Consider the following 27,844-nt stretch of genomic DNA (forward strand, 5'->3'; position numbering starts at 1 on the left):
AGAATATTATCTACAAATTACCCCGCCCTTTTCTGAGCCGCTATCCCTGTTATACAACTGAAACTACTGAACCCCATTCCAGCAGGAAAAGGAGGCAAAGCCTACACTGAATTAGACTGGATCAAATCCACGTGGTGAGATGATGTAATTATTTCACCGTCCTTAATAGTTTCTGCGTTAGGAAACTCATGTAGTAGCAAAGATTATTAATGCACAACTGAAACAGTACAACGCGCGAACGGAAGGTTACTATGAAGAAGTTCAGTCAAAAGCAGACGCTTAACACAGGGCTTTAATGTAATACCATTTTGTAACACGACAATTTGAGAAAAAGTGTAGAGTATTTTATGGATAAGAGAAATTGAGGAACACATCTGATGGAGTGGGCATTTTACAACAATGGGACAGATAACCAGCATGTAAAATCATAATGCAAGTGCCTTTTAAAGAGCTGAACACTGCTGCTGATCATTCATTGTGTCAGACTTCTAATCAGGAGGCTGCACCTTCAACAGAGTGAAAAAAAGAACCAAAAAAGACTTTCCTTTTTTCTGGACAAACGTTGCTGAATTACCCTGGAAAGGCAAATGAACAGTCTGTTGATATACACCTGTCATTCCACAGCTCAGCTGGAAGAAACTGTAAGGGAGGCATGAAATCTAACGTCAAAGGAGAGTGAAAAAGGCAGATTTCTGGAAATGCAATGATCCCACACACTTGCTTCAAGGAGAAACCTGCAGACGTATTTTCAGGTCTTGCTAAGTAACTGTTTATTTGCACTCAATACATTTGGGAAAGTCAGCTACATAGCTAAGGTGACTGTGACCACAGAACGACAGATGAAAAGGATTAAAGCACTGAACAGCAAGAAAAATGCATCCCACCCTCATATGAATTTAAGTGAACCAGTAAAAAGTTGAAGATAAACAAAATAAACAGACACAGCCTTCATCTTTTACAAATATACTTCCTCCCCAATATCTCCCCAATATAAACACTCTGGAGTGTTTATATATTCAGTGCAAGGAACAGTATCATCGGTACATTTGAAACACCTCTGAAGAATAAAGCTAAAACAACATCTAATTCTGAATACATTTCAGTGTGGTGTAATAATGATATTATTACATTAGAATGATGGGGAGAGGCTCTGATAGCACCCATCTGCATTCCACATGGAAAAAAAAAACAAACCTAAGATCTTTTGTTAAAAATTTTACAAGCCACATAGTTAAAAAAAAAAAAAAGGACTGCTTTATCATGTAATTTAAGACACAACTGTTACATGAACTGCAAATGATGACTTAAAAGGATTAGCAGCTACAAAAATTAGAAAACTCATGCTCCTCCCATAAATACTTTTAGCCTGCGCTCAATCATAGTCAATTCTGAATTGGCTTACCTCTGGGTTAGACTTCTGCAGTCTTTACACAGAGTAAAAGAAATGCATAAAAATGCAAGATAGTATTGTGTCTTGTACTTTGACCCTGGAAAGGTGTGGGTCTGCTTAACGAAGGAAGAAGAAACATACACGTAATCACAATAAAGCTTAACGTTATGCAAGGCTTATTAATAATTTTCAGCAACGGACTTGCAGGCTGCGCTGTGAAGACAATGCATAGCAGAGGGGAAAGCTGGGGGTCTGGGGACACAGGGAGGGGAAACAGTGTCAACACAGTGGCTGATGTGATGAAAACACCTCCATCTACTCTGGAGCTCACGTGCCCTGGTAGCGTTCCTTAAAAAGCCACCTGCTTGAGAAGGCTGGAGCCCAGACACTCCTGGTGTGTGAAGCCTGAATGCCCGAGTGCCGCATTATGCCACCTCCTCCACGAACTGCATAGCTGTCTGGGAACTGAGCTGTTCCAAGGGCAACAGAACACACTTTATGGTCTAACCAACATCAAGTGAAAAGTTTTTTTTCTTTTTGTATGTCTATTTTTAATACAACTTAAACAGAACCTTTATATAAATTTGGGCTTCCACCCAATTCCTCGCTTCAATTTCCTTAGGAGGAATTGAGTAACGGAAGGAAAACAAGATTATAACCACAAATGACTGTACTTTAAACATGATTATCAATTTTAAGGGACAGAGACACTTGAATGTTTTGTAATACCAAACTTAAAGAACAAAATCAGTTATAAAAACTGCAAATTCATCCCTCTCGCATTTTTAAAGGTTGGTGTTACTTCTGCATGGACAAATTAACACATTAAATTAAGCCAAGATTTTTAAAGACTGGTAAAGTTCTATCACTCTATTTTAAAAAACAAAGATATTTAAAAACAAAAAAATACAAGTTAGTTGCTTCATGTTACATTTCACAACCATTATGTTAAATGCTTTCTTTCTACAGAAACAGGGTCCTTTATGTCACAACTGCAATTATTTACTGCTAGATGTTTAAAATTACACGGGCTAGTGTTCAACCGGAACCTGCTGATGGTGACGCCTGGAGGTTTTCTGAGTTTCAATCTAAATTGTGTCAGGTCCTCTCCTAGGACCCACACTTGCAGGGGAAGGGGAGGGAGAGGAAGTCACAGATCAAGTTCTTAAGATTGTTTCACTCTCTTCGAGGCTTTCTGTTTCTTGGTGATCTGTTCAAAATTTCATCCTCCTGTTGGTTGAAAAAACAAAAAATTCAATATAATTAGTATTAAAAAAAAGTTAAAATTCACCAAGTTTTCATCAGCCAAGCTGAGTATAACCCATCTGAGGAAAAAACAAGAAAAATGATTAGAAGAAAATGAATGCACCAAAGACAGTGACTATCTCAGAGGTGGTGGGACTGTGTGTGTTCTTATTTTGTCTGTTTCCCATAAACATGCACTTTTCTCAATCTAACCCATAAACATTTTTTTTTAAAAAGGACCAGACACCAGGCTTTCACGTGTTATCTTGATTAATCCTGAATACTGCCCTGTGAACACATTAGCCCCATTTTAAGGCTGAGAAAGATTCATGAGGGCAAAAGGCTATCCAAGCCAAGTCCCATAAAACATTCAAGACCACAAGCCAACAGTGTAGAGATTTCTTATTGTGCAAAGAAGATTGGAGAATATAAAAACATATGTGAGACTGGTCCCTACCTGAAAGAACTCTGCATTCTCATTGAGACAGAATATATCCATTGAAATAGAAACAGCACTGAGCTTTACCAATAGAAGGGCAGAGCTGTCATAGCTGGAAGTGGAAACTCAGTAGACTTTTCCAGGAAGGATCAGAATGAAACAGAGTAGTGCTTGGAAAAGGAACCCTGGGAAGAAAGGTGTGGAGTCTTCTTTTCCTCATGCCTCATACCCAACCCACCAGAGCAGAAGCTCACATCGCTCTCTCCTATCACCCTGCTCAGAGCCACCAGCCCTCGCCTGGGTTATTACAGCAGCCTCCTAACCAGGCTCCTTGATTCTCTCTAGTCTGTAGGAAACACAGCAGCCAGAGTAACCAAATCTGGCTGGCCACTCCTTTGCCCCAAAGCCTGCAATGACCGTCCATTTCACTAGGAGGAAAAGCCAAGTGCATGTAACAGCCTAGGAGGCCCCACATAATCTGGCACCTTCCCCACGTGCCTCTTCCCCCTCCTTTCAACCTGCTGGCCACAATGGCCTTCCAGATGAGCACCACAGGCCCTGGGCCGGCGTTCTCTCTGCCAGGGATGCTCTTTCCGGGGACGTCTCCCTGGCAAGGTTCTTTATCTCTTTCAAGCCTCTGTTGAAATGTCACCTCTCCACTGAGCTCTACCCACCATCTTTAACACTGCAACCCAGCCCACCTCCAGCATGCCAATACCTTTTCCTGTCCTGCTTTTATTTTTCAAAGCCCACTGCTTTTTAACATTACCGTTCATTTACTTCCTTATAATGTCTACTGCTCACTGTCTTCCTTCCACTAGAATTTAACTTCCCCAAAGGTAGGGTCTCTTTGTCTTGTTCACTAACAATGCCTGGCACATAATGGGTACTTCACAAATATTTACTGAGTGAATGAATGAATGAATCCATCGGCAAGAGGGACAAAAATTTTAGAATGCAGTGACTGGTGCAAGAAATATTTTTTAAGGGCACAGTGAGGAGAGGCAGATGAGGAGACAGAACTGTAAAACAATAACCTGAAGCTGCCATCTCAGAAAGCATTTTACTAGTTTCCCCTACAACCTCTGCTCATTACAGAAAGCCATTTTCAGCACAGAAAATACTTTTGAGATTCAGATGTAATCTGGGGCTATAAAATGTCGGCCTGCATCGCTAAGAAGTCCACTTTTACAAAATTGTAACAGAATTTTGACTGCCACTGCCATCGAAAATTACGCTATGAAAAATACTCTCGACTTAAATGTACCTTCACCTGAGTTGCTTGAAATACAAAATATACTCTCCCCCTTTCTGTTACCTCTGCTTTAGGTGTCCTGTCTTCCTCCTCTTGACTGACAGTGCCACCATCTCCTTCAGCATCACTCTTCTGCTTCTCTTCTAAGACAGAAGTCAAAGTAAGATGACTGAGCAAAACCTTACACTTGTTTTTGGTAGTTAGCAAGTATTAGCAGACACCTCAAGTCTAAAACAATCTCGACAGTAACTTGCTTCTAAGGGTTTGAAATATCTTAGGGTGCTGGACTGAAGCAGGTATCCTGGGGTCTCCTTCTTACCAAGTTTCTCTTCACCTTCCTCCTCTTCATCTCCCTTTTCCTTTTCCTCTTCCTTTTCTTCTTCTTCCTCCTTCACATCTGGTTGAGGAGCATCAGTCTTCTTGTACTCCATAGGACTGGCCTGTTTCTGAAACATTCCCCCAAAGCACAACAGTTTTGTTCACATTTTTATGTATGACGTTACCATATAATTATCAAATGCCTATGAGCAAAGTTCTGTACCAGGCAAACGCTGAGGGAGGTAAATAGAAATGAGTAAGACGGAATTCCTGCCTGAGAGCTTCCTCCCCCGTGAGCACGTGTGTGGCTCAAGGGAGAAGGAACAGTACGAGCAAGGGGTCGGGCAGGAATGTGCAGGTCTAACCAGTCAGGTGACCGAGGCACAGACACACAGAACAGGGATGGGGATAAGGCTGGGAAAGGAAGACTGGATCAGGTTACAAAACATCTCGAACGCAAGGCGAAGCATGATCCTCACTTAATAGAAGCAGAGAGCCCAAGCAAAATTTTCTTTTTCTTTTTTTTTTTTAAACTGCATATAACAAAGGCTAAACAAGAAAAACTGAAGTAAGTGTATATTACCACTACATGTGTTTTCTGACAGTGGGGATAGGGATGCTGAGAAAGGAACACACCATGAGAAATCAAAGGCTGTATTCCAATGTATATAAAATAGAAACAGCCATGCCAGGAAGAAAAGCTGGTTTGTGCCCAGATGGCTAGGTAGATACCTAAGTCGTCTTTTTTTCCTTCCAGAAAGCTGCTGCCAAATGTAAAGGGAAGTAAGACAGTGGCTAATACTGCGAGAAACTGAGGGGCTAACAAACCCCACTCCCATCTGGGCACAGTAACTGGCCACGGAGAGTAGCGAACAAGGTGTCAGAAGTCAGCACCACGTGTGGCCCAGTCACCACTGAGTCGCTACAAAGAAAACCTCAGGCAATATATCTTTAGTTATTTTTAATAACATAAGAATTAGTGAATCAAAAACAAAAACAAAGCGAAACCAACAACTCATACCTTTCCAGAGCAGCAGAAGAGGATGACAAGGAACACAGGTAGAGCCACTGTCAGAATGTAGACCACCCAGAGCCACGGCCGCTCCTCGGCTGCCTCGAGCATCTGCCCCACTACACCTGGCTGAGAAACAAGACGGCTGATATCAAGTTCCGGCTTCTAACCCCAAACAAAGCCCAAGCTGCTCTACTGCGGAGTTACCGCATGGCACTGCTCAGGTGCCTTTTTCAAAGGATTCAAGATGAGATGTTCACATAGCGTAAAAAGGATGTGAAAGAAAAGCCTCAATTCTCCTCCTCTCCTTATCTTCAAGGTGATTTCCCTGTCTTAGGTGTGAAAGCTGGCTCCTTAATCACCTGCAATGGCTCCCAGGACCTCAGGGACCAGGGAATGAAGAATTTCTTCATATCGATGTCCCTGTCTCTCCAATTCCCAGCCTGGCCCATACACCCAATTATTTGAAAACTCCAGTTATTGCATAAACCAAGATTCAATATTTAAGACTGCACTAAAATATACCCTAAATGGCAAATTTTGTTAAATACATCTTAACACAATTAAAAAAAAATCCTATACACATAACACAAATACAGACTCTCAAGCCATTACATATGCCTAATGAGATCAGGTCCCACACCCTAGTATCTTGCCCTTAGCAGACACAGGTCACACTCTTTATGCCAACATTCCCAAATTAGGGAAAAGACAAATATTAGAGGATAGTTTTTCACAAAAGCAGCAATTAGTTACCTGTAATAAAAGATACAAATGCGTAAGAAGCCAGCACAAACCTCAGCAGCCCCGTCAGCAGCTTTCTTCAGACCCCATCCATCACTGGCCCAGTCATCAACTACTCTTCGATCGCTACTTATGATAAAGTTGTCAAAAAAAATGTCCGAGGTCATAGACCACAGCTCTAAACCAATAGCAGTGAAAGGAGTCATTTTGAAAGGTTCCAGATCTTCAAAGAAATCTGGATTTGGTATTTTCCGGGGTTTCCAGATTCCCTAGAGAAAATATTTTAAAAAATCATTTCAGATAATGATCAACACACATTTATGGTAAACCTAAATAAGGATTAAGATGGATTCTGCATGATCTGCAAGGGAAGTGCTGACTTTGTGAAACTTAACTGAGTAACAGGAGGACAACAACAGACACTGTTGATGCCTTTAAGGTGTCTGGACTCCCCACTGCTTTCAGCTTCTAGTATCATCCATGACCTTGATCCAAACCAACACTTTGCTCCGCCTGGCACATTCCAACAGCCTCTACTCTTATCAACTGCTAGTGGGAGTGGGGCTGTAAGTCAGCGGTGACTGAAAACGTACGTCATCTTCACCCAGACATTCCACTTCAGATGACTACCTAGAGAAATAGCTACCAGCGTACTCAGACACGTACAGGGATCATCACTGCGGCAAGGATTCTACAACGGCAATTCACCCAAATGCTCATCAACAAAACAGCTATGCTGCAATTTTTAATTTATCCTATTGACTGCAAAATTAAAAATACATTTAAAAACAGAAAAATATACACGTAATGTATACAAAGAGATACAGCCCTACACCTTACATTTTAAAGTGTGACAAAGTGGAAATTAATGATTTTAAATCATTTGACCAGGATAGAAACAGAAGTGAGACCAGAATCTAAGTTGTCACATGTCCGCAGTAAACGTGAAGCTTTACAACATCCCCACCAGCATACTTACCATCTCATTTGAGCCTCAGTCAGTCTTTTTACAGTTGATACTGAGGTCAAGCAATGAGATGACCTGTGGTCAGGGAGTCAACTCCCATCACAGTCCTCTATCCACCCCATCACAGAGATGGCCAATTTGGACCCTGTGGCTGTTGCATCCCTGCCCAATGGTAGCAGGGTACCCAAATCACAAGTTTTCCATTTTTTATTTCTTTATTTTAAAACATAAATTACAAAGCAATTATGAAAGCTCTTCTTTCTAGTTTCATCTTTCAATGCTTAACACATTAAGTTCTCTCTCAATTATGAAGTTTACTTTGTTTTTAATTCAATAGTTTAAATATAATGATCAACCTGGCAGCCTCACTGCAGAACAAACTTCTACCTGAACACAAAGAGATCAGTGAAGCAACGCAACCACCGAGAGGCACAAACCTGGTAGTTAGGATTGTCAATCATGGGAGGCTTCCATTTGCCCTTGTAACTAGGGTTGTCAATCATAGGTCGCTGCCAGACACCACACCCAGGGGCCGACTCACACTTGGGGTTGGCAATCTGAGGAGCCTCCCATTCCCCATCCATATCTTCGTCCCTGTGGAGATATAAACAAGTTACAAATGGGTTCTGTGGTGCAAGACGGTGAAAAGCTGCCTGAGGACTTCCCTGAAAAACTCCTGCAGGGAAACTTTCACTATAGAGCATCATCTTATTTCTGCATTTTCAGTAAAAAGGGTTTTTCATGGGAGATGCATCAAAAAAAAGAGATGAAAATGTAATTAGTTTGTTGAGCTCTACACATAAGTTTGAGCACTTGGCTGTATTTAAATACTGATTTTTACTTCAATTAAAAAAGCAGGTGATTTTAAACATGAACTAAAGCTCGTACCAATCCTCTGGCTTCTCTGCATCTGGATCAGGTACATATTCAGGCTCATCGTCTAACCAGCCTTCAGGCTTTGTGGCTTCTTCATCTGGAATCTTGGCAGGGGCGTCTTCATCCCTTAAATACAACAGAAAAAGCCAATTACTGACAACACCAGCCAGACATTCACAATGTCGTCCCACTCTGTGAATCTTAAACAGAGCAATCTAAAAATATTTAGGTCTTACCTGATCAAAAAACTTAAAATTCCTCCTAGAAAGTATCTATAAATCATATATCTGATAAAGGCCTAGTACACAGGCTATATAAAGAACTTACAACTCAATAATAAAAGACAACCCAATTTAAAAACCAGCAAAGGATTTGAACAAACATTTCTCCAAAGATAAACCGATGCCCAACAGGCACATGAAAATGTGTTCCACATTATTACCCATCAGGGAAATGCAAATCAAAACCAAAATAAGATACCACTTCATACCAGTAGGATGGCTATAATAAAAAAGGCTGATAAAAACAAGTGTTGGCAAGAATGTGGAGAAAATGAAGCTCTCATACATTGCTTGTGAGAAAGCAAAATGGTGCAGCTGCTTTGGAAAACAGTTTGGCAGTTCCTCAAGAAGTTAAACATAGTTACCATATGACCCAACAACTCCACGCTTACAATTATATCCAAGAGAAATGAAAATGTATATTCACCCAAAAACCTATACATGAATGTTCACAGAAGCATTATTCATAACAGTAGCCAAAAAGGGGAAACAACCCGTCAGTCACATGAGGATTGGATAAATAAAATGTATCATCCCCACGATGGAATTATTATTCAGTCATAAAAAGGATGAAGTAGCGATACAAGCTTCAGCATGGAAGGACTCTGAAAACATTCTAAGTGAAAGGGGCTAGACACAAAAGACCACATTATTATTCCACGTCTAGAGCAGGCAAATCCACAGAGACAGAAGGTAGATTAGTGGTCGCCAGGGACTGGCAGGAGTGGGAGATAGGGAGTGACTGCTTAATGGGTATGAGCTTCTTTTTGGATGATAAAAATGTTCTGGAATTAGACAGCAGTGATGGTTGACCAACACTGTGACTATACTAAACCACTGAATTGCACACTTCAAAAGGGTAGATTTTAGTATGTGAATTATAACTCAAATAATTACTCTTTAAAGTTCATCAAGAAGTACCTAATTTCAAAGCTTTACGCAGTCACTGCAAGACAGCACCACTTCAACTGGTAAGCAAAGACACCTGCTGATCTTGGTCATGATTATGCTTGTTTTTGAACTATGCTAATTTTAAATCAATTGTGTGAGAATTAAACTTGTTTATTATTCAGCTGATCTTTTAAGCTAACAATCACTCCTTGACCTCCAAAATAAAATAGCTAGTTAAGGAATACAATTCTGAACGAGGCCGAGTCCAAATCTAATGTTCACCAAATATACAAAAAAACACAGCCTTTATACCACTGCCACATAAAAATATCAAACTTCTAAGCCTAAAAGGAGACGTCTACAAATGGAAGACCAGTTTCCATCATTTGTCCTGTCCACTTTCGGACACTTCCAAAAGCCACCGTATGAGTTCAAACGTGGCCGTATACAAGAGTACAACCTGCCTACTGACATTTCTCACTACTCTCCAATCTGTACCCGTAAAAAGCTAAACATACTCAACTTCCCTCATACATGTTCACTCCTATTCCTCTACTTTTAAAAAATTATTTATTTATTTTTATTTGGGGGGAGGTAACTGGGTTTCCTTGGTTATTATTTTTAGTGGAGGTACCGGGGATTGAACCCAGGACCCTGTGCGTGCCAAGCCTGCGCTCTATCCAAGCTACACCCTCCCCCCGCCCCGTTCCTCCGCTTTTGCACATCATGTTCTTCTTCAACCAGGGAGCACATGTCCAATCTTCACCAGTTACTTACTTCTTGCCCTACTTTCGAGCCTCAATCTGACTTGCCCTGCTCCAAGAAGCTAGCTAAGTGAGGTATACCTGGTGTTCTGGTCACCAAGGAACACCTATCAGACCACTCCCCACATAGGTGCCAGCCGCATCTGCCTGCCTCACACCTGGGCTGGGAGTTGTGTAGGCAGCTGGTGTTCTTGTGGCTTTGTATTCCACTGCTCAACACAGAGCAGAGCTCTCTTGAGTACTGTTCAAATAGGAAAAAGGTTGTTTTTCAAATTAAAATTAAAAATTTTAGGACTCCAGCTTTAAATGTGAATTCAATGGAAAGGCTAGACCCAAGGTTCTGCCACAAATCAACCATGTTACCACAGGCAAACTCCATCATCAATTTCAGCACTTTATGGCTTGTAAATGGACTGAGGCAACCCAGACGATCACAGTGATGCTAGATCACTTGGTGCTCGATACTGTTCAGCGATAGTAGTCTACGTTGCTCCTAACATTTAGACTGCATCAGATTACTGAAATTATCAGATCTCAACCAACATTCAATTGTTCAAGCCATGTAGAATATACAAAATGCTCCACTGCGCTCAGACAGGTCCCGAAGACTCACCAGTCATCTGGTTTGACAGCATCGGGATCTGGTATTTTTGGTCTTTCATCCCAATCTTCAGGCTTCCGGTCTTCTGGGTCCTCAATTTCACGTGAAGGATTTACAGGAGGAGTCATGTCATTTAATAGGTTTCCACTGTTCACCACAGACTGGTCCACTAATATTTCAAAACTATTATCTGGATTCAGGACTGAAAAAAAATTAGATGTAATTTTTAAAAAGTTAATTAGCCACTCTTTTTCAAGCTCTTTACCATAAAAGATCACATTTCTAACAGGAAGTGGAAGCATGGAGTAGAGATCTTAGGTGTTAGAGTCAGGACATGGCCTTGGAGCCCTAGGCAAGTTAGCACTCCTTTCCTTAGCTGTAAATTTTAAATGTTGGTTCTCTGGTTTTTAGGAATAAAAACAAATGATGGGGAAAATTTTAAAACACCAAAAGATTCCATGTATGGGCATTAAAAACATCAAAAAAACAAAAGTACATAAACTAATGCAATGTTGTTTATACACTGCACAAATGGTTACACACCAGTCAACAGGCAAATAAGTTTATTATAACCACCTCCCAGTAGGAAAGGTCCACTTCCTCATTTTTTGAGTATGTATTACACTACCTAATGTTACCAAAATTCCTAATTACACACGCCACAAGTCTACTCACGTTATACTGAGTCCAGTGGAGAACATAAAACTGTAAATTCATAAAGGTATCTTAAGTATAAGTAATGCTAAAGTCTGGCTCCTACATCTAAGTGTCTGAGAGACAACCGACTAGGTCACAGCACACCCGGAACGTACGGAAGGCGGCAGAGCCCCGTGCTGCTACCCTCGGTGGTAATGGTGATTATCCGTGTTATCAGTGATATGTGCTCTCACAGAAAGATCCTCACACTGTTGGCAAAAAAGCGAAACTTTTCTCACTTTTAGTAAAAAAATTACATGTGTACATGTTTATTCACATATGGCCAAATACATATCACAATTTGATATTTCAAATAATTTTAAATTTCTTCTTTTTGCTTATTTCTATCTTTTAAATTCTCTACTGAATATGTATTACTTTTGTTATAAAGAAAAAGGTTATTTCATTCTTTAGGAAAAGAGGTTATGTCTATGTATGATTTTAAACCAGCAGGAAAAACTTAAAGCAGAAAAACTATTCCAATGTTTTAAATCATTAAACTCAACTATCTAGGTGTGAGAGCATCCAAACAAGTTCAATTGAAAGTTACTGTGTATATATTTCTATTGTATGTCCTATTACTTAATGTATTATCAACAAGAAAATAAACAAAGGGAGGAAATGAGGGAGGATCAAGCAAAGAAGCTCTTTGATGGGACATACAAGCTTATTCTTAAAATTGTTTCAAACCCTAGTTCTTAATTCAACCTATGAAGAGAAGCTTCTCTTAGTGCTGAGAAATTAAGTTCATCTCACCTCTAAGGTACTATGTCAACAGAGACTTATTTACAGGTCTGGGTCTTCTGCAAGTGTACAATCTTTAAATTAAATGGATAATACATATGTAGTGCCATAAACCCACAAATTAATAGTTTTTCTTACTTAACGTATAAAGATGTGTTTTCTTATCAGTAAAATAGGTCTTCAGATCTGCGTCTGGCCTCTTAGCATGCTTTTCTTCATATACACCCGTTTTGGGGTTTTTGTGGCGGAAGATGAAGTGCAATTTATAGTCCTCTCCACATTTATCTGGACCAAACATAATCGTATAAGGGGTCTTGTCGTGGAACTGATCCTTCAGAAACAAAAAATGAAGTAAATCAATCAGTGTTTAAAATCAACCTTTCAAAAAAGTGTTGTATGTCCTCTTATAAAATCCCAAAGTGTCCTATTAAAGGAAAAGCTTATTCACTTATGAGGGTTGTACAGGTACCAGTGAAGAGGAATAATCAGAAATTACCAGGGAACTTTACGTGAGAATATATGGAAGTACTTAAAAACACAAAATAATGCATACATCTAGATGGTCACTGCTTCTCTCATAAAACAAAGAAGTAAGTTTGCTAACATTAAAATTTATACAGGACAGAAAACAGGGATAAGACAGAACAGCTTTGAAATTTACATTTCAAATGAAAAGCACAGAAATGTCCAAGTGGACATTCTCAACTTTCAAAATATTTCAACAGCAGTAGAGAAGGACTTTATTTTCACAGGCCTTAGAAAATTGTCTTTGGTTTTCTCTTAGATTCTTATAGCTGTGGGTGGCCATGTAAAGAAATAGGAAGTACCTACCAGGTTGAGTTCCGGGGTTTTGGAAAGTAGTTTCACATAGGCACCGCCACACTCTATTCCGTTTTGGAAATTAACCTCATACCTAATTTCAGAGAAGAACGCAGAAAACTATATGGCATTTTGAAAGATCAAATTTCTTAATTTATTTCCCTTTTCCCCCACCTTGGTCACATGTTTTATCACAGGTCATATGGGAAGAGTCCATCTTCTATTATTATGACTACCCAATCCCCCAAAAATAAATAAGCAAAAGAAAAAAAAAATGTTAACGCAGATTCCCAGTAAATATATTCCACAAAATCCAGAAGCTCATTAGCTATCAGGAGGAAAAAGCCGATTTACTTCCAAATAATTTACTGGCAGGAAAAAAAATATTAGATCATAGGATGCTTAAATACACCCCCAAATCCCTCTGGTAGCATATAGTTATTCTCATAATTCTTTTACACGGAGTAGTAGTTTAATAATGTAATTTCTTCTCCCTCCCTAGAAAGCTTCTATCAAACAAGCGTTTCGCTCACTGAACAATGAGAGGCTTGGTGTCGAAGAGGAAGGGCTTGCTCAGTTTAGTGGAGATAGCGTGATGCTTGGCCCGAGTCATCAACACGAGTCCTTTATCGCCGGGAAGTTTTGTTTCCTTCATTTCATCTACCTCCCATTTCCCTGCAAGAAAACAAAAAAAAGTTCTACTCCCTAACTGTACCTCTGGAGATCCTTTAAATGGTAACAAACAAAACTCCAAGTTGTGCAAATCGATCATACTGACAAATGTTTAGCATGTTCCATTTACCTCTGAGAGCTGGCCTACTAATATTAAACACACATAATTGACAAATACTAGGATCCGGTTTTTAAAAGCCTATAGCATATTCATTTTACCACTGCCTAGAAAGACCTGCCATTTCCAACATACAGCACCACAGATAATAAATTATCTTCCCGTCTTTATGGTGTAAAACAAACATTAAACAGGTCTAAGCCTATAAAATATAAAGGAACACACAAAGATAGCAAACCTCCAAGGAAAAAATCTTAAAGTATACACAAACTCCTTTTAAACTAGTCTTAAGAGGTACTATGGAAACATGTCAAACCTCTGTTTGCTACTATATCTAAATTAAATGGAACTCTCACCATCGTATTTGGCAATTTCATCATCAGTGTCATCTTTCTTGGCTTTGGATAAAATCCACCTATAATTAAGACATACCCCAAAATTAAGATTCAAATTATAGTTGGCCTGTAAAAAGAAACAATGTAAATACTAATAAAAACAGGGAAATAGCCAGCTTTTCTCAGCCTACTTAGCCACACTACTTTCAACTTTTAAAACTGTCATACAAGTAGTGATTATAAACCTGTAAGAAAAAGTACCAAACCCATGCAATAACCCCACTTTTTAAGACTCAAGGAAAAAAAATTTTTTCCAATCAAAGAGCAAAATACAGAGTGAAGGGAGAGAGAAATGGAATCAAGAACCACGTGTTTTAGAAGACTGTTTTCCTAAATGGGCATGAACAATGAAGATATAAAACAGTTGGACATTTCACTATATAAACTACTACCCAAAGAGGAATCCACTATTCCATCTCAGTTACACGATGTTTGCCTCTTAAGCTGTTTTCCCCTAAGAAACACTTACCCTGACAGAGTTCCTCTGTCAAAGGAATCAGCAAAATACACTTCCCCTGTTGGAACTGGAGCTTTGTAGGTGACCTGTGTTAAGTATAAAAATGAATTAAGAACTGAAATTTTCAGCAACGTGTCTTTCTTAATAGGATCTATTCTCTTAGTCTGCTTTCAAACTTTCATGGCTGGCCCTTGAATTCAACCCATGTAACTAATCTTTGGTATAATGTAACAAAGGCTGATGGAGAGATCAAAAACTGAGCAAACTTTGCTTTCTCTGTGACAAGGATCCAAATTTACCTTTATTCTTTGATTATCTCAAGAGGTAAAATGAATAGATTCAAAGACCACTTCAAACCTTTGGAGATGGAGGAGTACTGGCATCTGGTTTCGGTTTTGAGTCTTCCACCTCTTCAATGACATCATCGAGGTCATCTTCAATGTCAATCACATCATCGTCATGGCCATCGTGAGCCTGGATGACAGCGGTCCCAAGGACCAGTAACACACACAGCAGCCACTTGCCTTCCATGACCTAAATATAGAAAGAGTAAAGTTAAATGTATCATCTTTTAAAAATTTTATAGAGATCACTAACCCCTCTTATTTAAAATTAAAAGCTTTCAAATCAGAGCTAAAAGGAATTTTATTGTGAATATTTTATAGATAAAAAAGTGAGCTCAGACAGATTAAGAGGTTTTCCTAAAATCAGTTAAAAGATTCAAGGTCAAGAACTCAAATGAATAAAACTCAAATATAAACAACTGTCCCCATATAGAGTGTTCAAATTCCAAATTAATCTCTTGCATCTGTAAAGAGGTTTACAATGGTCAAAGCCCCTTCCACAGATCACTTTAAATGAGTACTAATTAAAACATTACAATGAAATAACAGAGGTGCTAACTAGCCTCACACTAAAGACTTAATATAGATACTGCTGCTGTTGTCCAAAGATTGTGAAGTGCAGACATGGTTTTAAATTAGTGTTTTAAGACTCAACAGAAAAAATACTAAACGAAGGACCAGCTACTTTTCTCTTATTTTCTAAGCACTTAAATGCCTTGTGTATTGTATTAGATTGTCCTGGATGGTAGTTGGCCCTCTTTCCAAGGACCATAGATCTAAAGATATAAAAACTGAGCCACAAGGATGCACAAAATAATCTGGTAGTAAGTAGTGTGAATTTTCAAATCTGCAAGATGAAAAGAGATCTGGAGATGGATGGAGGTAAGGGCTGCACAACAACGTGAATGTACTTAATGCCACTGAGCTTACGCTTAACTAATAGGATGGTAAGTCTCACGATAAGCATTTTTACTACAATAAAAAAGATTTAAAAAAAAAACTGAGCTTAATTTTTTTGGTCTCTTGTAAATCAACTTATTCCAAAGCTGAATTTAATGGCTAATTTCTTACACACTCTATAATCCTTTCGAGTGAGTAACAATATATAGAATCAGATTTTCACATATCATGTGGTGGTATTTATCTTATTTACACATCTTGGGTACTGTATTCACAAAACGAAAGAAGGTAAAGTTCACTGGATTCCTAAATGTTTAGCACTTAGGCAGTGCAGAAAATAAAGGTGCTAAATAAAATCATTCATAACCATTCCTGGAACTGGTATCAGTTTTTAGAAGAAATTCTTAATGTCAGCATTCTGCTGTGGCTTCTTATATACTAAGAAACATCAGTAACCTCTCATCCATTCATTTCAAAGGCCTCCATTCTCTACCGTCAAAATAATACACAATGCCACAGCTATATTGCTTCGATTTACAACTGCAAAGGACTCCCTAAAACTAAACAGGCTGATTCAACACTTTTACCTAAATCAACTCTCTACAACTCCAAAGTTCTCATAGAAACAATGCTACAAAAGGTAGCTGGATTCCCAGGGATAAGCTACCAAACCTAATTAGCTCCAAACCTAGCTAAAACAGTATCCGCATACAATTATTAACTGTTTAAAAGAAAGACAAGATGCAGTAAGCCTAGTAGTAAGTAAAGCACAAAACCATGGCTGCTGGAGCACTGCTGCTCAAGGGAAAGCCAGCCGGGGAGGTGAGCTCGTCTCTTTTGAAAGGTAAGTGATTTTTTTTCCCCTCAATTTTTAATTTGTTGACACATTGTTATTAGGGAAGCTCTAACTCCCAGTGTGACTGTATTTGGAGGTAGGACCTTCAAGGAAGTAAGCAAGGTTAAAAGAGGCCAGCGGTGGGGCCCTAGCCCAACAGGCCTGCTGTCTACATTAAGAGGAAGAGAACCAGGAGTGTGTGCAAAGAGGTGAGTCTATGTGAGGACACAGTGAGGGGGCAGGGTACATAGCCCTCTGCAAGCAAAGGAGAACGTCCACCCCAGACACCAACTCTGCCAACGCCTTGATCTTGGACTTCCAGCCTCCAGAACTGTGAGAAATTACTCTCTGTTGTTTTAAGCCGCCCAGCCTGCGGTGCTGTGTGGCAGGCGGCGCAGACTCACACAGCTGTCCCAGGTTAAGTGTGATGTCACCACGGTGCTTTGCAGACTGGAGCACACATCAGCACCACTCCGGGCGCTTGCTGGAACAGACTGCTGATTCAGCAGGTGTGGGCTGGGCTTGCACATTTCCAGCAAGTTCCAGGGGATGCCGAGGCCGCTGGCTCAGGAACCACACTCTGAGAACCACTGATTAGGGTTTGCGAATAATCCGTTTTTGCTCCATTTTCCAGCTCATAAAGCACTTTCACATACATACGTTGTTTCATGTAGACCTCCCTTGAGGTAGTACTCTCATTTTATTTTATACATTAGGAACAAAGACTTTGTGAAATGAAAATAACCCAATCATTGACTCCTTATCACAACCAGTAAGTGAGAGTCACAGAATCCAAACTCCATATTTAATACACAGGACAAAACGCAGCTGAGTACTGAGGTGTGATGAGACAGGGCAGGAAGACTAGTCAGGACGGGCAAGTGGGGCGAGTGGTCTGGGCTGGGGGATTCAGACAGGGTTTAGTGAGGGAGGGCGCAACTGCAGAGCAGACAGCCCAGGTCAGGGGACCCCGGCACCTGGGAAAGGTGGCATCCACATGCAGGAGGCAGAATGGCACCAAGAAAAGGAAACCAGTTTTCAGGAAGCAGATGGCTACCATCCCGGTCAGGAACATAGACCGGGGTCTCCAGCAAACTTCAGGAAAGCACTTCCCTCCACCACCACTCACCCTCCACCCTGAGTTGCAGAACCTGGTTTTTCAGGTAGAAGTCTTAGGCACTCATCCGTTACTTTCACACCATCCAGAGGGTGGTTAAAGCTGTGAGGACCCACTACTGCCAAACCATGACAGATCTATTCCCACAGCCATGCACGCAGGAGCCTTAGCCCACAGCTAGCTTTACATATGCAATTGCAGCAACTGTAATCTGCCGATACTCCTAAGAAAATGCCACCATAAACAGGTCTAGGTCCAAGAACAACTATTAAGCCAGCTTAAACATTCCAAGTTTTGTTAAAGACCTATCCATATTTACAAAAAATTCAAGATAGCACATTTTAAGGTGATCTTAACTCTCTTCTTTGTTAATGAGAATCCAACATTACCAAGAAACAAAATCCCTCCCTCATTTCAGTCCTCCTACCCATACTCCTCATGGAGTGCAAAAGGTGAGTAAAAAGGATGTTGCACTGTGATACTTTCTAGAAGAAACAGAAAATTTAAGTGATCTTGAGTTTGACGATGAGTTTTTAATACATCAAAAGCAAGATACGTGAAAGAAAAAATTGGTTAAGTTGGATTTCATTAAAATTAAAAACTTCAACTCTATGAAAGAGAAACTTAAGAGAATTAAAAGACAATCAAACTAGGAGAAAATATTTGCAAAATTTGTATCTGATAATGAACTAGTTTCCAACACATACAAAGAACACAAACAACAAGAAAACAAACCACCCAATCACAAAAATGGGCAAAAGATCTAACAGATTTCTCACCAAAGAAGATACTCAGACAGCACATGAAAAGATGCTCAAACATCATTTGCCATTAGGAAACTGCAAATGAAGACGACAATGAGATAGTACCAGACACCTATTAGAACGGCCAAGATTTTAAAAGCTGGAAAGGATGTGAAGTAACAGGAAACCTCATTTTATTGCTAGTGAAAATCCAAAATAGTACAGCCAGTTTGGAAAACAGTTTGGCCATTTCTTACAAAGGTACCTATAGTCTCACCATAGGATTCAGTGACGGTGCTCGCAGGTACCTACCCAGCTGAGCTGAAAGCTTACAAAGGCACAGAAACCTGCACGCAAGTGTTCCTATCAGCTTTATACATAATCACCCCAAACTTGAAGAAACCAAAATGTTTTTCAGTAGGTGAATGAATAAACAAACTGTAGTACACCCATATGATGGGATGCTGTTCAGGAATTAAAAGATGAGCTATCAAACTAAAAAAAGACCTGGATGAATCCTTAGCGGATAGTGCTAAGCGAAAGAAGCCAGTCTGGAAAGGTGACATGCTGTATAATTTCACTTATATCACATTCTGAAAAGGGTAAAGCTCTACATATAGTAAAAACAACAACAAATCAGTGTTGCCAGAAGCCTGGGGGAGGTGGTCAGGCTGACTAGGTAAGCGTGCGGAAATTTCTAGGCAGTGAAACTGCATGCTACTACTATGGGTCTGTGACACTATGCATTTGTCAAAACCCATAAAACTTTACAGCACAAAGAGTGAATCTTGATGTATGAAAAAATTTTTAAATCATTTAGGAGGCTGAGTGATCCAAGGAGAGCATGCAGGATGTGACAAAACAATCTAACTGTATTGCAAATATATGAAACAAAGAGGTGGAGGGAAAAGATGCTAACCTAAGTAACTCTGGAAATGAGTGGCATCTGTGACACCAGACTGTACAAAAGCATTGTTCACATTGGTTAAGTTGTTTCACCTAAGCATACAGGTTAACAATTCAGATACTGATATCCATGTATATAGGAGATGAACGATTAAGTATGCAGATGGTGGGAGCCACTTTCAATGTAGGGTGCAGGAATTGATAGATAAGTAAGGAAATCTTGGTTTCCAGTATTATCGCCAATGAACGGAAACAGTGCTCCGTGGCTGATTCTAGGATTATGGCAGGAAATATGCAAGGCAAGCCTGGAGGAGCATCTCGTAGCACCAGAAGGGAAATAAGTGTTCCAAACAAAAGCAAAACCAAAACACCCACAATGATGAGGGCTATGTCAAAGGAACACAAGAGTGAACAATGGCCAGAGCTGGAACATGAGCAACAAAACAAGTGGTGCTGGATTATACCCCAAAGTATAGAATAAATGCCCATGAATCTATACAACACAAATACAAGACTGAGTAAATAAACAAATGGGGACGAGACAAATTTCCCATGCAGAAATATTCCAAGTAATTGATAATAGATACTCCACCATCAAGGAGGTGGAAAATAACCCCCCACTCCTTACATGTGGGCTGCACAGAGTAATGTCCTTCCACAGGGCACAGTAGGGGAAGGGGTAAAAACAGGAACTTTACAGTGGAGAAACCCCGCAAACACTACTTCAGCCAGGCAGTCAAGGTCAACACTAACACTGACAGGTCATGTTTATAGTGTGCACCCTCGATGCAATGTTATGAAAACAGTACTTTAACCTCTGTGGTCTTCCTCCCCAAAATCCATATTCCCTCTAATCATGAGGAAAACATCAAAGAAATTCCAACAGAGAGACATTCTACAAAATAACCTGACCAGTAGGCCTCAAATATGTCAAGGTCATCAAAAACAGAGCTAATCTAACCAACTGTCACAGCCGAGAGGAGCTTAAGGAGACATGATGACTAAATGCAATGTGGTGTCCTGGAAAAGACGAAGGGCAGCAAGTGAAAACAAAGGAAATCTGAACTAAATACGGACTTTAGCTGGTAATTACTTATGAATATCAGTTCATTAATTATAATAAATGTACTATATAATGTTAAGTTGTTAATATTCACGGAAACTAGGTATGGGTTATACGGGAATACTCTGTACTAGCTTCATTTTTCTGTTGACCTAACACTATTACATAAAAATTACAGGATTTTTTTTAAAAAGGATGTCCCATTATTATGCATTAAGTGTTGCTCTCTCCACCCCTCCAAAAAAATCATGGGGCTGAAATATGGTATCGGAATCTAGTCTAACTCTCCTTTTTGAGAAGAAACTGAGGTACAAGAGATTGACTTGCCAAAAACCAGATACTGGCAGAATCAGGATCAGAAGCCAAGCCTCCTGTCTCCCAGTACAGTGTGCCCTTCGGTGATTCTACACTGCTTTTATCTTAGAGACACAAAATGATGTTTCACATATTTTAAAGTCTAAGAAGATTTTAGAAGTTTCTTTTCTCCCTTTTAAACTCTTCATTTGGCTTATCATTTACAGACTCCTAAGCAGAGTGCAGATCTCTCGCCACCCACTATTTGCAACAAAGCAATAATGCTTTTAAAAAACAAATAGCACACCTGCCCATCCCCGATCCCCACAACCTCCCCAAAGCCGCAGAGCAAGTGATTCCTGGATCCAGAATGCTCAGGAGTAAAGAAATCATGTACCTTTAAGCCGAGTAACACTCCTCTGTAGCAAAGAAATATTTACATTTCCTAAAATTCTCTTCTACTTCACAGTTCATGCTCACTAGGATGTATGAGCTCTTTTAGCACAAGGTTTCTCATATTCCTGGATGAAATTATAGCAGTTTCCCCCATACTTTTATTTCCTGCTTGAAAGCCATCATTTTCTTGGAGCACTTCATTTCCTAGTTTTCTTTTAGAATACAATCTCTCTCCCTCTCTTTCTCTCTCTCTCTCTCTCTCTCTCTCTCTCTCTCTCTCTCTCTCTCTCTCTCTCTCACACACACACACACACACACACAGCTTTAATCACTGCAAGACGGTTACCTAAAACTCTACAGCGGTGCCCCTTTGAGCTAGGATGCAAATGCTAGGTGGAGTCTAACTCATGACTAAGCTACTTAGTGCCACAAACTGTCTCACGGTGAGCCCATTTAAATTCCTGCCTTGGCCAAATCACAAATTACTACAGGCATGGACCTCCAGGAGAGCCAGCAATTAAAAATTAAAACCTCAAACATGAAAATCTTTTAACATTTATGAGTCTACTGAAATGGACAACTTAAAACACCAAACAAAAACCAAAAACACCCTTAAGTTGTATGTAAATGTGAGTGTTGTGTGGCTTTATCTCATCATATCCTTTAACTAGAGCAAAGACTCGGTCAATAAAATCAATACTATGGGGGCCAACACTAATCTGGTCCAAGTTCTGATTTCTCCTGATCCAGAACTTGATCCACTAACAAAACATATTCTAGATTCTAGAGACATGAACAGACTGCACTGCCTTCAAATACTCATCAGAAAATATTTCAACTAGACTTTTGATAAATGCTGGGTGGCAGAGCTCAAGACCGTTTCCTGGCAGCCACAAGCCTGAATGCTGCACTACAAGAGGGATAAAGAAGAAAATGCACCTGATGCCCACCAGAAAACCTGGCACAGACACTAAATGAATGTTTGCTGATAGCGTTCAATTCCATGAGTGCCAACTCAAGCATTTAAAAAAACAAAAAAAGTCTTTGACCTTCCACAGCTCAATCTATACAGGGTGTCCTTAAAGTCTGGAAACAAAACATATCTGACCATGTTTTCAGAGTCGATGAATATCATAGTATTTGCTCTACAAGTCAAGGTTTGGGAGTCTTGGGGGGTGGGGAATAATATTAAACTTACAACCTTTTATCTAACTTGCAGAAAAACCACACACAAGTTTGTTAAGTACTATTTAATACTCATGCCAGTATTTTCCTTCTGTAAAAAACAATGCCAAAAAATGTCAAAATTTCAAAAATGAATTAGTATCATGATAAAATCGCATACAACTATGCACACACCAGGGCTCATAAAACCTGGAGGAATCTGAATATGGTCTGTAAATTGTACCAGTGCAATTTCTTCCCAGTTTTGCTGTGTCACTACAGTTATCTAAGATGCTACTATTAGGAGAAGCTGGGCGACAGGTACAAGAGACCTCTCTGTACTATTTTTGCAACTTTTTGCAGGTCTATAATTATGTCAAAATTAAAAGCTCCTTTAAAAAATGTATTACTGGATCAGCACAGATGGTTCTTTAGACTTGATCAAAGCTGTCTAGAAACCAAACTGACCTAGTCCTCTAACACACAGAACTATAAGGGGAAACTCAGACACGCGAGCTGGATGAGAAAGTCTTTCTCCCTTCCTTTCAGTGAGTGTTGCTTTCAGTAATCAAATGCAACTATCACCCTATATCCAAGGCAGAGAACCTCTACCCTCTGCAATCACATGGATAAACGCACGCACAGCCAAGAAAAGTACGTCTGTAACATACACGTGTAACTAATGCAAGTGATTTCTGACTTGCTTCCCAGTTTCCCAAGGACAGGACAAAAGTGCAGTTCTCAAAATCTCAGTCAGGATTCTTCAAGAACACTGAATCTTCTCACTTTTAATATTTCAATCCACTCTTTTACCTTTCAAAAGAGTGAATTTATCTTGAATTCTAGAGATAGAAGTTTCCTATTTTAAAACTGATGATTCAGAAAATTAATTCCCTATACGCAAGGCAGTACAGTGTATGTGGTGGTGTAAGCCGTCAAGCCAGAGAAACCTGGGTTTCAGACTGTCCTGATCCTCTTTGTGGCTGTGGTCAGCTTACTGAACTTCCATGGGTCTTCTTTCCCTATTTTACAGATGTGGGTAATAGCACTACTGGCTGAAAGGCTTGCTGTGAAAATATAAGAAGACAATACAAGTCTATCAGAGTCCAGTATTTCACAGGAGTATGCAAACGGTTTGCTCTTTGACACACGATTAGTACAACAATAGTGAATACATTTTTAATTTCCAGAATGGGCCAGAAGTCTGACATGCCTCTCTACACCACCTACGTATTTCAACAAGGCTGAATGATTTTACGTAACCAGAAAAACTCACAATTCCTCTAATTACATTACATGATTTCTTCTTTAACTCTTCCTTGCAATACTGCACATACAACTGTAGCATTTGGACATAGAAATGTCTGAGTCTATCTGTGATTATTTTTTTCCTGCTCTGTCACCAATTTTCTTTATAAATTCTCCCAAATTTAACTTATTATTGGTTAATGCTATTTTTTCTCAACATATTCTTTTAAAAAGGCTGTATTATTTTACTATACACATTAATAATGTGCATGAGACTTCAACTAAACACAAAATATTGTATTTAACAGAAACAGACACATTGTGCATTGAATTTTAACAAATCCATAGGTGACTTAGATCAGCCTTAGGAATGAGCAATCAATAAAGAAAAACTAGATCTGTCACATCTCAAAGGCAGAATCTGTATGCTCAATGAAGGTCCATTTAGAAAAAAGATCTTTAAAACAAATGGAGGCTCAAATTATTTTTAAATTTTTATATTTTCAAGTCAAGTCTATTTTTGCATCTGTTTTCACAAAAGATATTGGTCTATGGTTTTCTTGTCCAGTTCGTCTGGTTTTGGTACCAAGGTAATACTGGCCTCACAGAATGAGTTGGGAAGTGCTCTCCCTCTTCTAATTTCGGAAGAGTCTGTGAAGGATTAGTGTTAATTCTTCCCTAAGTATCTGGTAGAATTCACCAGTGAAGTCATTTGGTTCTGGGCTTTTCTTCGTGAGACTTAAAAGTAGTTTCACCTTGAATTCCTTTAATTCATGAGCAGAACAGAGAGGGGGAGGGTAAGTGGCAGAGCATGCTTAGCATGCATAAGGTCCTGGGTTCAATCCCCAGTACCTCCTCTAAGAATAAATAAACCTAATTACCTCCCCTGACCAAAAAAAAAAAAAAGAGGAATAGAAGAAATGACCTAGCTACTGTTCTTGGTTGTTTAAAAAAGAAGTAATTTTTTTTAAAAAAGGCAGTGTGTAATAAAAAAATGAGGCAGTCTTTCTTTCTTGTAGGCTATCCATTCATCTATTAATATACCCTTTTTAAACGTTAAGTCTTACAGGTTTTAGTTACCTTAGGCTGTCAAATTTAACCCTCAAAAGAACCCCAGGAGGTTCTATCATCCCCCTTGTGACACACAAGAAAACTAAGGCTAAGTTACATAAACCTTTCAAGGTCACAGTTAGGCATATGGTAATGTTTATGAGCAGGAACTCAGAAGTCACAGTCCTGGTCGGCTACTTAATAACTTTGCATATTGGGTGAATTACAAACTTCAGGGGCTCTGTTTCTTCATCCCTAAAATGAGAATAACAATACTATCTACTTCTTCGGATTGTTCTATAAACAAAATACACATGAAGTATTTATGTCAATGCCCGGCTTATGGTATGTGCTCAACACTAGCAGTGATTTCTACTCCTACTAGGTATTGTCCAGTGACACCGTTTAAGTTTTGATGGTTCTAAATCTCTTGAGTTTTACGGCAAATAAGAAATTTGAAGTCTTAGACTGGAAAGGACCCACTTAAAAAGAATTTGATTCTGGCCACAGATAACCATTTTACTATACTTTTTGTACCTTCTGGTTTTACTAGAGGTGTATCTTAGTCAAAACATAAAAAGCTCTTCAACAGGGAAAAAAGCATATAAAATTCTAAGTGGTCTTTATTGTAAATGCTCATCCACTAAAAAATAGATATATACTGCCTAGCTTTGAATTTTGCTTTTCATTGACAGGAATGTTAAAATCAATTTTTTCGTAACACTTTCCTTTTTCCCGTAAACTAAGTAGATTTAAGATGTGGATACTCAAAACATTGCTGAAGATTGTAAATTCTTTAAAAAATAAAATGCTCCAAATAGTTTTCACAGATCACAGTTAAGGTTAATTTAAAAGTGCATCTGTTGTAGTTAACAAAACATTTGTTCCGCATTTTCCTGACAAAGATTTATAGTAAGCTATATAGGTGACAGCTATGTTCAGGGACTTCTATTATCTCCTGGGAGTTGTCATGAGCTGCCAATTCTTCTATTTGCACAGGTCATTACACTATTCAAAGTTTTATGTCCTCCATCTTATTTGTCCCTCCTAAAAGCCTCCTAATGGTAAGGTATCCAGGAGACTTCTCATTCCCATTCTAAAGATGTGGGAATCAAGGTAGTTCCTAAGCTGGTTACCATGCTGGGCCTGGAATTCAAGTCTCTCAAGCCTGCATTTACAGTAACCAACTGTCACTTCATCCCCTTAAGCTATCTCTCAGGGCAAAGTGAACTCTGTAACTGAAAGGATGCAATAACATGATTGCCAAAACTGCAGCAACCACCTCTGTCAAAACTCTTTACCCCTCCAGGTCCTTGGAAGATAATGTGCTAGTTGAAACTGGTGAGTTAAGATAATAAGGTAGGGTGGGATGCTGACACCCATTTTCAGATAGGTCAGAAAATTTGTTGTGCAACACACTGAGTCTAGCCATCGCATGATCCCGCTGCCCGGCATGTTTGCTTGTGCACCCTGGCTGGTGCACGGGAGAACTCCCAGTTCTTTACCTCTGCTCTAACTATAGCAAATGTACAACTCAGCTGAGTCTACTCGTGACCCTCAAACAGTCCTGGAAAAAGACTGAGAGACAGAATTATTTTAAAAATCAATACAGTTACTCCCTTAAAAAAAAAACAAACACAAAAACCCCACAACTCTACTTACTGAAAAATTAAGCAAATTATCCCATTTCCTAAATTAGAGGTGACGAGACCTGTTGTTCACCTTTGTCCTCCCAAGCTTTTAATATTCAGCTCAGTTTAATTTCCTTCAACCAGCATTCACTCGTGTCATGCCTAGCAGTTAATCCACTAGATCCAATTTCTTCCTCCTATCTCCAGAACTGTGACTTCAGGTCCTGAGAAACAGGACTTAACCAACTCAAAAAGTAGGATGTTAGTGTAGTGGATTGAGCATTCAGACCATAATAATTCACTGCAATCATTAATCAAGCAGTTAATGTGTATCAGACTTCCCTGTCCTTTTTTTATACACATCTTAATTCTAACAACCACCCCATCAGGTGTTACATCCATTGGGGGAGAACTGGGGCACAAAGGGGAAGTAAATCGCCCAAGTTCACATGGCAACAAATGGCCGGAGGGCTCGAACCAGAGCCTTGGCCTTAACCAGTACACCAAAACCGCCTAGCCCTCAACTGTAATTCTAACGTTATCATAAAATTCATCGCATGACCTTGGGCCAATCATTTCAGAGTTCTGGGCCTCACTTTCCCCCACGATAAAACCACCCACCTACAAAGAGCCTTTAGGTGCTTTCCTGCTTTAAAAGTCTGGTGAATTTACGACTAGATTACTTACTCCCCATCCCCGAATATGTGTAATGTCAGGACTGAAGTTTTTCAACCGCTGCGTGTTCTAGCACATTCTCCATTCTCTTCAGGCTGCTGGGGTCCAGTCTTCACTTTGCGGTTTTAATTTTCAAATACTGAACCTGTAAAGCTCTTCCCAAATACTCTCTCTCGGTCCGATACCCCCTTTCCCCACTAGCAGGGGAACCGACTAGGCCCGATCCCACTCCAGACCTTTACGAGGCTGTTCCAGCCCACTTCGCAGTCTCCCAGGCAGCCAGCAATGGGCTTCAGGGAGCCCTGGAACCAAAGCCGAAGGCAGAAGTCAGCTTCCCTGAGGTCAAGGGAGGCTCCAGAGCACCTGCCACGCCTCCCGACCCCGGCGGCGCGGCCTGGGCCTGGCTCCCCAGCTCCAGCGGCCCAGGTTCGGGCCTCGCCCGTGACGGCTGGCGCGTCCTCCTGGGCCCGAGCCCTCGAAAGTCGGCCGAACCCCTCGGCCCCGGCCACGCCCGGCTCCTCTGGCCCTCGGCGGCGGAGCCGCGCACCCTGGCCCCCCGGGGTCCTCACAGGCCTGAGGACACGCGCAGGCCGCTCGCCTCACCTCGAGCCTCCCGGGGACCGCCGGCGGCGCCCTCGCCTCCTCCCGCCCGCACACCTGGCCCCTCGCTGCAGTGGAGACGGCGGCAGAGGTGGCCCGACCGTCACGTGCCGCAGAAGCAAGAGGCCTTGGCTCCCGCTGCCGCCGCGCGAGCGAGCCCCACCGCGCGAAGTCCGGCCCTGAGGCCGCCCCTC

The 27,844-nt window shown here is 40.3% G+C and overlaps 1 protein-coding gene across 2 annotated transcripts; it reads right to left on the reverse strand.

Annotated features, from left to right (window-relative positions):
* Positions 1–274: 274 nt before the first annotated feature.
* CANX (calnexin) lies at positions 275–27,827 on the reverse strand. Of its 2 annotated transcripts, none has more exons than XM_032464894.1 (15): positions 27,654–27,827; positions 15,042–15,218; positions 14,697–14,770; positions 14,189–14,247; positions 13,576–13,717; positions 13,055–13,136; positions 12,362–12,554; positions 10,796–10,985; positions 8,259–8,372; positions 7,808–7,964; positions 6,457–6,672; positions 5,669–5,788; positions 4,649–4,775; positions 4,393–4,472; positions 275–2,620 (listed from the first exon to the last, which is right to left on the reverse strand). In XM_032464894.1, exons 2-15 carry the CDS (start codon positions 15,213–15,215, stop codon positions 2,567–2,569), a joined length of 1,782 nt encoding a protein of 593 aa, XP_032320785.1. In that variant the 5' UTR covers positions 15,216–15,218; positions 27,654–27,827; the 3' UTR covers positions 275–2,566. The 2 variants fall into 2 exon arrangements, with proteins under 2 accessions (XP_032320785.1, XP_032320786.1); XM_032464895.1 differs by having other exon boundaries at positions 27,708–27,819.
* Between the last annotated feature and the right edge of the window lie 17 nt (positions 27,828–27,844).

The sequence above is a fragment of the Camelus ferus genome, chromosome 22, assembly GCF_009834535.1.
Source record: "Camelus ferus isolate YT-003-E chromosome 22, BCGSAC_Cfer_1.0, whole genome shotgun sequence".
Classification (NCBI taxonomy): domain Eukaryota; kingdom Metazoa; phylum Chordata; class Mammalia; order Artiodactyla; family Camelidae; genus Camelus; species Camelus ferus.